General features: G+C 39.2%; 1 protein-coding gene across 1 annotated transcript in view; it reads left to right on the forward strand.

The window, feature by feature from the left end:
- tnfsf10l (TNF superfamily member 10, like) overlaps positions 1–15,670 on the forward strand; it is a 73,722-nt gene that overhangs the window by 14,168 nt on the left and 43,884 nt on the right. The window contains exon 2 of the mRNA XM_082528727.1: positions 15,492–15,641. Coding sequence (XP_082384853.1) covers positions 15,492–15,641 — 150 coding nt within the window. The remainder of the gene's footprint in view (positions 1–15,491; positions 15,642–15,670) is intronic.

Genomic DNA, 15,670 nt, shown 5'->3' on the forward strand with positions numbered 1-15,670 from the left:
TGCAGGGGAGAATTTACTTTGGGAATTCTTCTGTCAAGATTTAAATAACTGCAATGTGTGCCAATTTGCTTTCTGTCCCCAAAAGTGTCCACAGTGTGGTATCGGAAACACGTTTATGTCTCCACAACATAGGTACTATAAGGACACACAAACAAACTGCACCATCCAAGTAGTAGAGTTTTGTATACGACAGTGTAGCCAGAGCGGTCTGTGAGGTCAACTGTGTGTTTATTGTGGCGGCTGGTAACACTAACAGCTACTCATGTCTGAACAGTAGCTTCGTAGGCAGGCAGTCATCTATGCATGAAAACAAAAACACAGAAATGGTGGCAATGCATTTTTACCACCAGGAATTCAGTTGAGATGTTTTCAAAGTCATTCAAAGAAGGGACACAAAAACTAACTTACTGATGAGGAAGTATTCATTAAGTACTAAGTAACTAAAGAACAACTGCTAACACAAATACAAACTAAAAACATAGCAAGAAGGGCTTCTTGGGGTTATTGTATATTACAAGAATAGTTACCCCTTTAGTGAAACTAAAGGTTTAGATTAGGACCAATCAGCAACACCTAAGTAAGAAAGTGTAAATGAATTTACTAAAGTTTGTAATACAATTTGCTCTGAAAGAGAGGTCACATTACTTCTGTGTTAGTAGCCCTACTTTCTCTCCGTGGACAACATTTAAAGCCTTAAATGATTTTACTCCTGCTTATTTGGTACATATGTTGGATATGTACACTTCCTTAATGACTAATTAATGATTCATTAATATTAGAATTTCAATTGTTTTTCTGTAAATAGTAACTACCGAAAGACTTGCTGTTGCTAATGTGTTCCTCATTTGTTCTTCAAGGGCTAATAATGTTTTTCGGAGGGTTGGTAAAAGTTGTCTAATCCTAAATAATTTTAATTAAAATAGTCATGGAAACAAATTTAGTGCCACTTTTTCTCTCTACTATTATTTAATTAATTTTGAGAATTAGGGCTATAGCGTGTTCACATCACTCCCATCTTATATTCTTTACATTGGCTCCCAATAGAGTTTAGAATTCGCTTTAAAATTCTTGTTTTAACATACAGAGCACTAAATGGCCAGGCTCCAGATTACTTATCCAAGCTTCTTATAAAATACACTGCTGCTCGTCATCTCCGCTCACAGACTCAGAGTCTCTTAGTTGTTCCCCGTACACGATTGAAGACAAAAGGGGACAGAGCCTTTCAGTCTGTTGCACCAAGGCTGTGGAACAGTTTACCACTACATTTATGTTTGCTTGACTCTGTGGATTCTTTTAAAAAACAGTTAAAAACTCTTCTGTTCAAACAAGCCTTTTGTTGATCTACATATTTTATATTTTTTACATCATTTACATTTGATCTTTTACATTGTTTATAATGTCTATTGATTTTATTGTTTATTTTAATATTTTAATATTTGTGTACAGCGCTTTGTGATTGTCTGTCTGTGAAAAGCGCTTAATAAATAAAGTTTACTTACTTACTAAGTTTACTATATGAAAGGGAAATGCACTTCTAACACAAAACCCTAAGATAACTCAGACTTTCCATGCTTTTTCCTTCTTGTGGAGCCGCCTGGACATCAGTAGAGAAAACACATCAGCTACAATTTGTACCATTATAGTAACACTTACATAGACTCCTCTTGAATCTTACTTGCTCAGCACCTCTACACAAAAACACATTTAACTTAACACCCTTGCCCACACATGGTGGACTTGCCCACCCAGAAGCATCTACAGGACCCCATAGCAGCATTCTGACCCACTCTGGTTCCCATAGTGACATTTTCCCCACACTTGCTGTGTATTATTTGGTCTAACAGCTGCTTTTAACTGGTCGTATTGCGCACAGTTTTAGCATTCTGTTCACTTTGATTTTTCCCAAATATGATTCATGATGGGACGGTACAGTAGTATAACATCTAATCTATAATTTGGGTTTTACTGCATACAACAGAAATGTTAAGTGGTTCTTTGGAAGAACTACAGCTAAACAGTTTAGGGTTACTTCAGGTAAAAGTATACATGTGGGCTGCTAATGATATCCAGCTGTTTGTCTGATTGAAACTGGTTGTCCCCACAACCAGTACACACATGTCAGCTGGTGCTTTCCCACATCGGGGCTTGTGTGTTCAAATATCTACACAGACTGTGTCATGAGTTTAAACAGATCAATATAAATGAATCTTTTAAAAAAGTAGAATGAAAATCATCTTTGTAGTAGTTCTTCTAACACAAAGCTCATTACGTTCAAAGACAACAAAAACCAACCAACAAACAAAAATATCTTCAAACATTCGAACCAACAGTTAAGCAGAAACTGAGATTTTTAATGTTGCTTTTGAAACACTAGATTATAGTCAGCAGGAAAGTTGTTCCACAGGAAAAATAAAATAATCCACTCGATGACCTGGATTTTAAATAGTGAGTTAGATGGACATATGCCAAGGGGCCGGAGCATTAAGTGCTTTATGCGCTATTAAATGGATTTTAAAAGTATTTTTATTTCTGTAATTTACTGACAGGACTTAAATTGTGAAGTATCCGGTTTAAATTAGGTTTAAATAGCACAGGTGCTAACTTGTCTTGTATACACCATTTTCTAGCATGTGCTGAAATGCACCAAATCCTTTGCGAGAATCTCCATGCTGATCAGAATAAACATTTTTTTGCTTTCGCTGAGACTCGACTCGACTTTCATATCAGGCATAATTAACACATTTACTGTAAGTGTTTCTGTTGTCATTTGTGCACAGGTGCCTGAACCAGAAAGTCCTGATCTCTTCTCTTCCTCGGCTTCGCTTTTGTCACAATGTCTTTTTCCCTTTCTTTCTTCTCGGAAAGATGATGAAGAAACAGAAACTTAACCCTTGTAACCAAATCAAGCAGCAAAACCAACTTAGATAACGCAGCTCGCATAACCATAGCCTTGCATTACAATAGGCCCTGTGTCCTTATCACAACTAATCTTAACAGCTCTTTCTTTCTTTTTTTAGTTAAACAGCAATATTCTCAATTGTTTTACTAACAAGGAAGTTAAAAAAGAAAAAGGGGACAAAGCCAGAAGAACAGCATGCAGGTCCGCCCTGCTTTTGTATGTCTTTAAACTTTATTTAAACTGGAGGTACTCCAAAACAGCAAAGCTGACAAAGAAAGGTCATAGTTCCACACGCTAAAGCTGGGAGTGGCGTTCTGCGTTCTCGATGGGGGTTGCGTACACTGTCACGCATATTGGCAGGGAAAGGCGTGCATGAATGCATACGCCCGAATGCACAGAGATGCATGCATACATTTGTATTGTAGCCGGCAGGTAAACTAATGATCAATAAATATGTCAAAGGCCTCAAAAAACCAATAAGAGCAGAAGGAAGTAACTGCCTGCGCCTGATGTCATTAATGCCTGCAAGCAGAAGCAGCCCGTCTTCTGGATAGAATTAAGAAAGAAGCAGCTATAGCCTTATTGACATCTTCCAAGCATGTATAAAATCCAGACTCTTTGTGATTTAAAGCTCAAAGAGAAACCTTTGACTTAACAGTGGGAGACGAGCTTGTTCAATTGTGTATTTATGGGCTTTTATTGGTGCAATTCATCTCTTGAATATTTATCGAATCAGATTAGGTGAAGTTTCTCTGAACATGTGTGCTGTCTTTTGTTAAAATCATGTTCGCACATGGTTACCTTCAATTTGTCTTGATTTGGAGGAAATGATCTAGTTCCTGAGTGGATCTGGCTGCGGCTGAGTATCTTTTCTCACCAGGAAACTCTGCAATAAAACACTCATTGTTTGAATGTAGCGATATATCCATCCGCGCTATACCTGCTTTTATTCTGGAGAAACTGTGGGCAGCTGGAGTCTGTCCTGGGCGCCAGCGGGGTACATATAGACAGAGAGAAAACCACATGCTTCTCATGGTCAAATTCAAAGGGAACCTGGAGAAACTGCACGGCTACAGGGTGCACTGGCAAAACACAGCCACCCGTGAACCCAGAATAGTCTTGCTGTGAGGCAATGACTGTGCTGTGCATTGCAAAGCACTGCACCACCTGTAGTAACATCTTCTGAAGCAATTATACACATGCAATGTAGCCCTGAAATGTTCTTGACATTACTTGATGTATGTGAGAACCAGTTTAACTGGACATAACACAGTCTTTAACCAACCAGCTTCCTAGTACAAAATCTGTGTGAAGTCCCACGTAAGAAAAGAAAAGGTCACTGTGTGAATTCAGTGACAGAGCAGACAAACAAGTGTTTCCAGTAGTGAGAACACATCTGGAGCAGATTTCGGACACTGATGTAACCTGAGTGACATTGTCCGAAGTTCCTTTCTGAATAAGTAGCACTGTGCCTGAATATTTGACGATTCGACAATTTGTTTTTTGGCATTTTTACCCAATACCCAACAGCAATCATGATATTTCAGTTCACATAGTAACTCTGCCACAAGATTCAATAACTTTTCATAGCTTTTTGTGACATTTTTTTTTAGACAAAACCATCCAGGACTCTGTTATACTCATGTCACATGGATCTGTGTACTCTTAACTTGTCTTTGAAGGCTCACTATTATTCTCACAGAGCCTGACTTGTTCTTTGATTGTGATTAAAAATCAAGATTTTTCAGGACCTCCCTGATTAATTTATAAAATTGCCCTTTTGGCTGCAATCAGTGGAGCTTTTTGTGTAGGAGCTAGCGGCTAAATACACACTCATTAAAGGCAAATAAGCAGAAATCGAACTTCAGAAAGATCAGAGTCAGAGAGACGTCACGGTGAAGCAAAGGTTGTTCTAAATTGGGGAAGATTATGGCAACAGCATGATTGAAATTTAATGCAGAAGAAATTTAGGCAAAGCCGTGTGATCCGTTAAACCGATAATGGCTTTTACATAGTATTTGCGGCTCATAATGAAAGCGCTTTCAGTGCTGCACTAGGGCGACGGGGTCAGCTAAATGGCACCGAAAATGCGGTGTGAAATGGCAATATTTCCTTATCACAGGGCATGAGTGGCGATCTTGTTATTTGAACTCTTCTTCTGTTTATTCATGTCATCAAAAAAATTGTTTTGAAAAATATGGTCTCGACCTTGACAGAGTCCGCTCATCTTTACATTTTAAGGCACCTGCTGCTGCTGTCTGGGGGAAATTTGCAAAGACCAAACACTGACTCCCAAATAATGACTGGCATGTCACTGCAAAACAAGCGAGTCACCGAGATGGGGAAGAGGATGTAGAGTTTACAAGTCGAGGATTGGTTTTCGTGGTTTTTAATCACTTCCATGCCAGAACTGGCACTTCCTCATGTTTTCTGATAAACAGTGAATCAAGTTCTTTTGGTCACAGTGGGACCTGAAGGATGAAAGAAGATAGCTGCCTTCCCTGAAGTTAGTTCAGCCTGAGGTTTTTCTTTTTCCTGTTTACTCCATCGATCGTTGCCAAACCGTTACTCATAGTGGATTGCTGTGTCGTTGGGTTTCTTTCTATAATGTTTTAGAGTGTTTAAGATGTTGTTGTAATTTGGATTGGTTGGAAATAAATCTTATGCCACCAATAGTCAGAATTTTAAATGATGATTGCAAATGTAGTTGCATGTTGATGCACACTTTTTTCAGTTTATCTTCTTTAAAAATGTCGGCATTTCTCCAAGACTTTCCCGGGTTGGTTACTCTCCTGAAGCAAACTGATGTTGGCATGTGAGGCCCGGCTGGGACTCATGTGGTTGCATGAACCCATGTTAAAAATGGTGATTTCTGCTCCCCGGTGCTCTAATGATTGTGTCTTTGGCTCGAGTTTTCAAAATACTCCCCTGGAAGCTGTTTTGTATTGTGTGCTGCAATCTGGCAGGCCTCATGTGGGGGAGTGTCGGCCTTTTCTCTCCAGACAAAAACTTGGCCCGCACATTGGAGTGAGGTAGAAACTCGCAGTTTACTTCACTATTTACAATGAAAGCAGCCTATATTTTTATTTTCCCTCGTAAATACCATTTGTGCCTTATTGGCAATCAAGAGCTCCTTAGCAAAAAGATCCTGGTGTTTAACGTGATGGATTGCTGAAAAAATGGCCGGCCATTAAACGTGTAACGGACAACGCTGTCGAATAAATCAGTGTCAGCGCCACCCTGGCTGCCTGCCAGATACAGCAGATAGTGAAGCTTGCACACAGTGTGCTAATAAACCTGCAGACACGCATGCCTTTAGACTGAAAACCGTCTCAAACCTATCTGTTAAATATAAAACTGCTCTTTCCCACCCATGCACAAATAACCAGAAGCTTGTACACCGATGCAAACACATGACTACATTCACTGCAGCTTTTAACGATTGCTCTGGGCCTTTTACTTAACAAAGGAAAGTGAGTAGTGGATGAAGAGTCAGACTCTCTTGCCAAAGGCTCATCTTTACAGTGAGCTGGGTGTTGCTTTTAAGTGCCGAAGTAATAAATCACCACAACGCCTACAATACTCCAGTGTTTATGACTGTATAGACTTTCTCTAAATTAGTTAAACGTGTACTTTTCTGAAGGTGTCACAACCTCCAGAAACATACGTGCTAATCATAGGTCTGAAGTATGTAAAAGCTATTAAAGCTAAAACATGTTGCCTGTTTTTTGCAGCATTTACAGATATCCCTTAGTTTCTCATGTTATTGATTTTCGTGTGCGTGACTGACCTGCTGTTTCATTGAACTTTATTGTTTCAGTGTGGTATGGTGTTCTTGTTTAGCTGTTTGTATTCAAGGAGGCGGCTTATTTCATTTTCCTTTGCATAAACCAAACAGTGGAAAGTGACATATCCATTACTTCCAGTTTACCAAACAGCTGTGGTTGCAGTTGCTAGAAACAGTTTGGATGAGGTAGAAACAGATTTCACAGCTGTGATAAGCTCTTTCTTTCTTGAGGTTCATCCTAGCTGTGGAAACGGCTTTTTGTATAGTTAGCTATTCAGCAAGACGAAATCATAGTGTATCTTAATACTGCCAAAACAGGATACAGGCTACACTGTGAAGTGACATAAAAGAGATTTTTAAAGTTGATAAATTTACTGTTCAAACATTTTGAACGTGCGTCAGTTAAATAATAACCGAATGCACAGTTTCACTCAAAACTTTCCCTCTGGCATCTTATATGATTAAAAAAAAGAATATTTTCTTTTATCTAATGTGAAATGATTGTTTAGGCATTTTTGTGAGTGGCAAGAAAATGATTGATGGAAGCATTGTCAATTAGAGCCCCACCGATATATCAGCTGAAACTAGCTATTCACCAATATATCAGTCTTGGCATTTATAATGGCCATGACTTGTAAGACTAAACCAAGTTTATTTTTTAAAAGCATGGTCGTGTTACATGTTGTAACACGTGTTGCCAACAGTGGACAAACTGTGTAACATCAGCACCCATAAAATGGCTAAAGGGCATTTTCCATATTTTCTTTACTTTTTAATGTTTTTATGTATCTATATCGATACATCAGCAGATTGCTAATACTGGATGAGCAGGACGGGCTCTGCCTCTATACCTCACCTGTTGAGGCAAGCAACCATACCCCGAAGGTTACTGTAGGAGCCTTGGTTCACTTCTGCTTCAGAGCATTTCCTTCAGAGGCATTCACGAATGGTCTTCAAATTTGACATACAGTTTAATGAACCAGTGAAAGGCTTTTTTTTTCCAAGTTACTACCTTCTTGTGTACTGTTGCTACTGATTCTCCTTCTGCCTAAAGACACGGATCGATTTGATGGTAATTTGTAGTGATACCATGTAGATTGCTCCCTAAAAACTAGACTCTTCCCTCCCACAGCCACGGGCTGGGGTGTAACTAAACATGATGAAGCTCGTTCCACCGTGTTGCACACTCAGTATGTTTTATTTGACTCCCGCACTCGTGTGTCTCCCTGCCGCTGTTTTTGGATGAAGTGATTTATGTGCAGTGCCACTGTGAGTGAGGCCTCAGCGGTTATTTCACCCTGCTCTCTGTCTTCCTCTACGTTAGCCGTTCATCTTGCAATGCACACACACAGACACACACACTCTTGGATCGAGACCTCTGGCCTGCTGGATTTGAGTTACGTGGTTGCCTTCTCCTCTTCCTAATCCCCTAAAATGAGAGTTGTGGACTGCAAAAGAACTCCCAGACACACACATACACAGTGAAACACAAAATTGTAGCTTGGTTTCCAAGTGGCCCTCTGAGATATTCTTTTCAGGCTTTGGTGTCCCACCGAGGGCCAAGCATACACACAAACGGTCATGCACATAGACACACATTCACTCAACTGCACATATGCACACACACACAGATGTACATGCACACACACAAAAACTCTCACACAGGGGAGGAAACAGTGAAGCATTGTTTGCTACTTCCTGAGAGAGCCGGCATCAGGATCACAGGAGCTCTGTCAGCCTCTCTCTGAAGCCCAGGCATCTAATTGAGTATGGACAGCCATGAGAGACCACATGTCTTTTGGCTAAGCACGCTTAAAAAGCGCATAGATCACTCATAAATGCATGTGTTTGTGTGTGTGATTTTCCACTCGTTGCAGCGAGGATCAGTTCCAAAGGCAGACCAATGGGGAGTGTATCCCAGTTTAGCTCTTGTGTCTGGAGAACAGTAGTTCAGGTTCAGCAGTAAAATAACTTTTTGACAGGCTGAGAAATGTTTTCTTTTTTCCTGTCTTTGTTTTTAAGCAGTCTGCTGCTGTACCACAAAACTGGCAAGAAAAAAATATGATTTGGATGTTGGTGTGCAGAGATATTAGTCAAGCTACAGAGTCGTTACATAACTTGTGCTTTATTACATTTTAAAGGGAAAAGTGTAGTTGCACCATGTCAATACAGTTGTCAGTACAGTATACATTTCTACTGAGTTACCAGTCTTAGATATGAGATGCGAGCAATGATTACTATGCCATCTAATTTTAATTTTGGATTGTGCACTCATCCCAGGGCATCTACTGAGGTTTAAAATATACTCCAATATATTCTCTATACTACAACCACAGGCCTGAGGGACAGAATGGAGGGTTTTAAAGGGTCCTGAAGTGGTGTCTATGTACGACAAGTCGTGCATTTCAAAAATTTGTCAACAGGACCAGAACGAGCATTATCTGGTGGTGCAATATTTAGCAGAGCAAAAAGTCTGTGTTTCTGTGTCTTTGTGTTTGACTCACAAGGACAATTAATCTTCGCTTGACTCATAATTCTAAACTGATCATACATACATAGAACTGTCCCAAAGTCTTGAGCCACCCCTCACTTCTTTATATTTTGGTTGGAAAATGGGAAATACATGCAGTGATTTATTACTTGGTAATACAGTATATAGGACACAAACAGAGCTTGTATAATTCCAACAACCTTCAAAGTCAGTATTTGGCATGACTACCTTTATTATTTAACACAGCCTGAACTCTCTTAGTCAACATATCTTGTAATTTCTTTAAGTAGTCTTCAGGAATAGTTCTCCAGGCTTTCTAAAAGACATTCAGAGTTGTTCTTTGGATGTTGTCTGCCTTTAGATGATCCCACACTGGTTTAATAATGTTGAGGTCTGGGCTCTGGGGAGGCTAATTCATGACTGATAGTGTTTCATTGTGTGTTTTTCTATCCACGTCGGTTTGTGTAGGAGTGTGTTTGGGATCGCTGTCGTGCTGAAAAATTAGGCTGCTGCCAATCCAAAGCTTCCAGATGGTATTGCAAGTTGGATTAAAATCTGATGGTACTTTTTGGCATTCACAGTTCCATAAATTTAGACAAGGTCTCTAACACCACATGTAGCCTCAAACCATGACACGGCCACCACCATGTTTTACAGATGGCTGTATACACTCATGGTTGTACCTAAATTAAAATGACTGAAAATGGAGCTGGAGAATTATTGCTCTCTTTAAAACTGTGGAAGCGACATATGAAGAAATGATGGGTGGCTCAGAAGTTTTGCAGAGTACTGAAAATTCCAGTATATTCAACTTAATTGATGGTAGATTATTTTTTGCCCAATGTCCTCGACTAAACTACCTAACAATTCAAAAAAAATCACCAGCCTTGCCATTTTATCACAAAAACAAGCAGCAGTTACAACACACACACACACTCGGAAAAAAAGACTCCATCTGACCATTTGCGCACAGGAAAATGATTTTTTAATTGCTCCATTAAAATCTTCAAAGTCAGTTTTGATATGGTTTTGATGTACTAAGTGTGTGACACTGGAAACCACAGTTCATGTTGTGTCTGATAACAACAGTTAAAGCTGGTTTGTTTTAGTCGTCAGAGTAATTGTTTTCTAACTTTAGCTGCCAAACTGTAATCACAATAGAAGCACAGGGTCCAACGCACTGCAAGTACGTCTTGGAAAGACAATGATAATGAACCCATTTTTCTGTTTTTCTACAAACTTCTGCCAAAGAGTTTAGCCAGATGTTTCATCTCTTAGTCCTCTTAGCAAGGCTGCCTGAGGGTGCATTACATCACCATGTAACCTGGATTAACAAAATATATTTTTTATGATCCAAATATATTAAAATTAATCTTCATCGCAGTTTTCAAATGGATATGTCGCGATGCAACAACTGTCAGGGGTCTTGCCAAGGAAAACAACATCTACAGACTCTCATATCTATTTTTCTTTTCTTTTGACAAGCTAGCCAACATTATACAGTTATATTTGAGCAAGTTTAACAACACAGTTGAGAGTTACAAAAGATTTTTGCATGTTGCAAATGCTTTTAGCTTTTGTTGGTTTGGATTGGGCTGCGGAGGGGGCCCGATGGACTCATTGCTTAGGAGCCAAGGGAAGGATAAATGATTGATGTCAATACACTGAGAAAATACTTTGCTCAGGGGATAAGTGCAGCAAGACCAGAATTTAAGACTGTTTGTGTAAAATATATCATATGGCTTCAGAGAAAATTAAAGTGTGCGTTCATAAAATAATAACAGCAAAACTGCAAAGCAGATTACATGCTATCAATAAGATTAGAAACCCTCTTTAGACCATTGTTTAAGAATTAAAAGTAATTAAGTCTTTGTCAGAAGACATTTCTGCAAATTGTAAAGAAGTAATTCTGTCCTCTCACCAGCTTATTGATTTGTTCTTGTCGAATCACAGGGGTGTAACTTATTCCTGAAATGATAGCTAATAAAGGCAGTTTTGCAATTTAGGGGTTTTGGCAAAGAGGATTCAGGAACTGGCTGACAAACTGCTGTCAGTGGAGAAGTCAGGATGGATGAGGGGAGGGACCTCTTCATAATGCTCATGCTTAAAAACCTGTGGAGCCGTTCCAGATGGATGTTCTCAGGGCATGGTAATGATGTAGGGGCTGATTCCTCCATCTCTAGAGGCTTGCATGTCCACACTGGCCTACAGGAAAAAAAACACACTCACATTTTCTTTGCTTTTCCAACAGCTTTAAAAGGATTTTGAGTTCTGGAAATGACCGATGCAATCGCTTAAATGAAGAGTTCGTTTTAATATTATGGTTTCAAAATGAGTAAATGAAAGACAAACTGCCAACCAACGGATCGGAAGAATTTGGTTTACACGGACAGATCAGACAATTAGATTAAGTATTTATGGAAAGATCCTCCAGGGGAACCAAACATGGAAAGCAAGAAAGGCTGTGCTTGGCTCTGTGGTGGTGCTGGCTCCCAGCTGAAGCCAGACACCAGCCAGCTTTTGCATTGTAATCATGAGAGCTACAGCACGAAGACTCTAAATAAATGTGACAAAATTTGTTCCTCCAACCCATCTCTCAGTTGGGACTGGAAGTCATTGGGTTGTTTGTTCAAACAATGATCTTTTAGTCAGATTGCACAGCATTGGGCAAAAATCAGCAATGTTGGTTTGCTAGCTGGTCAATCCACTATTGGTCAGGTTGGTCTTCACTAATGTGTCTGAACAATTTTGTAGAGACAGCCAACATTAGCCAATGTTTCAAAGGTTTTATTCCACACATCTGCATCACCTACTGAACGTGTAGGTATCAGTCAGGTCGGACAGGTTGTTTTTTCCTGTACACTGGGGAAATTAAAGTACCCTAAACAAAGTATCATAGCTTGCATTTCCATGACTTCTGTAAGGTCCCTTAGATCTAAGTGGCTAAAATTTTGTTAACAATTTTCTTTTTTTTCTGACTGCAGAGATTTGTCTGTGGAGAGGTATTTATTATTTATACATAACAGAATTCCAGCTGAGGTAGTCAAACCTTCAGTGGATGGTTCATATTGTCCTGCAATTTCATTGTATGTGTACAACCGAAAACCATCCATCAATCCATCTTTTTCCAGTTTCCCAATTCTGGGTCAATTACCCAATGCCAATTGACACAGAATCAGAAGAAAATGATCACAAATTAAGAAAAGCATATACAATCATAATTGGAGGTACGTAAATATATTCACAGTGGTAAATTGATGGTAAGTTGTAAGTGCAATTTAAATACCTTTAGGTTATTTCACATTCAGTTAGTTTACTGCAAATTACAATTTGTTTCTTTTTAAATATTCAAAGGTTTAGTCCTAATTAGTGATGATGTCATAATTTCTCCACTGAGAGGACGTAGGATGTTTTTTTCACACTTAACTTACTATTAGTTTAAATTCAGAAACAAATAAGTGCATTAACTTTGTGATAATGTTTCTGTGGAAGCTCAGTTTGGCCTCTGGCCTCGTTTCCATCCACTAATGGAGCAGAAAGATTACTTCTAATCCTGTTTTTAGCTCTGTGCACTGATGTGCATGGGCTTTATCTCTTCACTAACATGGACAAGACTGTTTCCCATAATAGATCAAACACTCCCTACCGGCCCTGTCAAAACTTAATGGACACACATGCTTGCGTGCAAACACACTTGCAAAGCATGGTCTGTAAAATCTTTTATTTTTATATACAAAGGAACTCCTTAATAGCAATTAAATCCTTCAACCAGATCCACCAAAGCAGGGTGGATCTTTGTGTTTTGGCAAAGGCGCCAGAAAGAAACGCAACTCACTTTCATTCTGTTTCGTGTGCTGAGTGAGCTCAGATCCACTCATGCATGTGTGAAACTCCCTATCACTTCTGCTGTCATCACTCCTCGCAATGCACGGGGTGTCTCTGCCCATACTCCACTGTCAGCAGTTTTTGTTGGGATGTATCCTGCTTGTATTCGGATGATCTAAAATGACCTGCTGTGCTTCCTTTTCTCTCATCGCAATGGTGAAAAACAATAGAGAGTAGATAGATGAGTGAGTTTAAGTCACTTCTCAAAGAAAGACGTTTTTGAGCCAAGTCTTCAAGAGTGATGCCAACAGTCACAAATGACCCTTAAAGTTTCACAAAACGCTTAAAATGAGCGTGTACTCTAATTAACTCAGCGGTATGTAATTTTGTGTGCGATTAAGTTTAACCTCATCACATGCAGAGAATACCATTAAATGCCATTAAGTTAAAGGATTTGCACATTTTTACCCTCTGCAGGTTTAAACAACGAATACGTGAGACTTTTTTGGTAGCTATTTTAAGAAGACCTTTTATGCATTTCCTTATTTTCTGCCTCATATATATACTAGTACAGCTCTCAAATTTTATTAATTATAAAATTAATTCCTGCGAGCCACAAGCACCTACTTGAGGCTGCTCAGTTTCATATAGTATAATATATAAATAAAAAGCTGTACAGATAATCTTAAAATGCTGAATTAGACAAAATGTGGCTACTTTGAAAGAGTTTGTTCTGTAGAGCTATAACTTAAATAAAAACCTTGTAGATCTATGTGATAACTTCAGATGTCGACTTGTTTTTTACAGGAGAAACAGTCAAGTTGCAAATGCTCTCCCTAACAGTAATGTATCCAGTGAAGACTCAACTTTCCATTAGATATTTTGTCTTCTTGTCCTTCTCCCAAAAAGCTGTCGGGTTCATGCTTGTGTTGCTACTGACACCGTCTTATATGAAACACAGGTTTTGGGGTCATGCAAAGGTCAGATAGGTCAAGAAAACCTTTTTGTCAGCTTTGCACATTTTGTAAATTTGACTGTAATGGATAATAAGAGCCTCTCAAAGTTGACCTCAAACTAGACATAGACTTGTAACTGGAATGTGTACCAACATGTGTGTCTAATTAGACTCATTGGGATTTGTCCTTGAATAGAAGTGAAGTCATTAGAGACGTGAGTCATCTTTTGTCAGGGCTGGGCAGCAATGTTGAGATGTGGCCCCGGTGGTCTTTCCCGTAAGGGTTCTGTCCTTCTCACTTGGTTTGAATTAAATTGCCCACACAGTCGCAGGAAAGGGAGACAGACGTTTGCATCAGCATGAGCTGGTGTGGGAAAAGAAAAGGCAGGGGATGGAAAATAACACAGAGGAAGAAAAGGGGTTTCATTAGAAAATGGAGGTCAAGCAGAAAGAAATTAATAAAAATACAGAGGAGGGTTGAAGGAGGGCAGGACTGTAATCTCTCTCCTCATCAGTGCTTGTTACAGAGTCATTAACAGGGCTTTCAGATCGTGATGCCGACAACCTCCCTGAAAGATATCCACACACGGATACACACACTTACACATCTGTGTGCATAACTCCAAAGCTAGAGCACCGTAGACAATCTGGTTCCCAAAGATGTTTTATTTGACCCATGCTGCCTAAAATTACATGAAAACATTTCTTATTTGGGATGGAAGTCGCTGCCAAACAGGAGGCGTAGCAAAACAAACAATTTCCCCTCTGCCCACTGAGGAATTGTTGATTCAATTGTCTCTTATTAGACTCCATATGTGTGTATGTCTGCACACATGATAAGAAATGTTCACACTAGGAAAAACCCTTTACTAAGTGTTGTTGCATAAGTACCTGCATTTCAGTGGTGCACCTGTGCCAAAATATTCTCGTTACGTTTGGTCTCAGCCTACAAATAAATCCGAGACGAATGCCATTTCCCCCCCAAACACTTAAAAAAATGCACAAATTCTAAAATAATCCTCAAATTATTATTTTATCCTAGTTGTTATTGCTTCTGATTGACTTTTATTTACTTAAACCTGCTTATATCAGTTATTTCCATCCTTGAAAACCTGCAGAAAGGTTTGGTGCCTCAAGATAATGTTGCAGAAAAAAATAGCAGAAATTAGAAACACGTGCTCAAGGAAACTGACAGCACATGAGCTGATGCTCTGAAAATGCTGACAGAGTGATGATACACAAGAGTATGACTAACTGACGTGCATAAATATCAAGAGTAAAGGGAAAGAATAAATCAATTTAAGGATGTTTATGGACCCATGTAAGCGATCAGAAATGATTAATAAGACTTGATTTTGGGATAGTTATTGTGGAAACAGTTGTGATAACGATTGTCTTCTAGCTACTGACAAATATTATATGATACGCTGGATCTTTGGGTTCCGCATCTCATGAGGATCAATTTGCATCAAGAATTACTGTCATTTAACAGTCGTTTAACTTTCTCTGTTTTTGTCTCATGTTTGTCCTATAGGTGCGTAGCCAGGGAGTGACAGAGGAGTTAAAATGCCTGAGTTTACTAAATGCTCTGGATAAGGACCAGGACATCCCAGATCAGCTAGCCCAGCTCTTTGGCGAACCCTGCATCAAACTGGCCGAAGGCATCAAAGCTTACATCTCCAAGGTAAGAGATGGAAGGAAAGGAACATTACA

Source organism: Aulonocara stuartgranti (assembly GCF_965226115.1).
Source record: "Aulonocara stuartgranti genome assembly, chromosome: 3".
In the NCBI taxonomy this organism is placed as follows: domain Eukaryota; kingdom Metazoa; phylum Chordata; class Actinopteri; order Cichliformes; family Cichlidae; genus Aulonocara; species Aulonocara stuartgranti.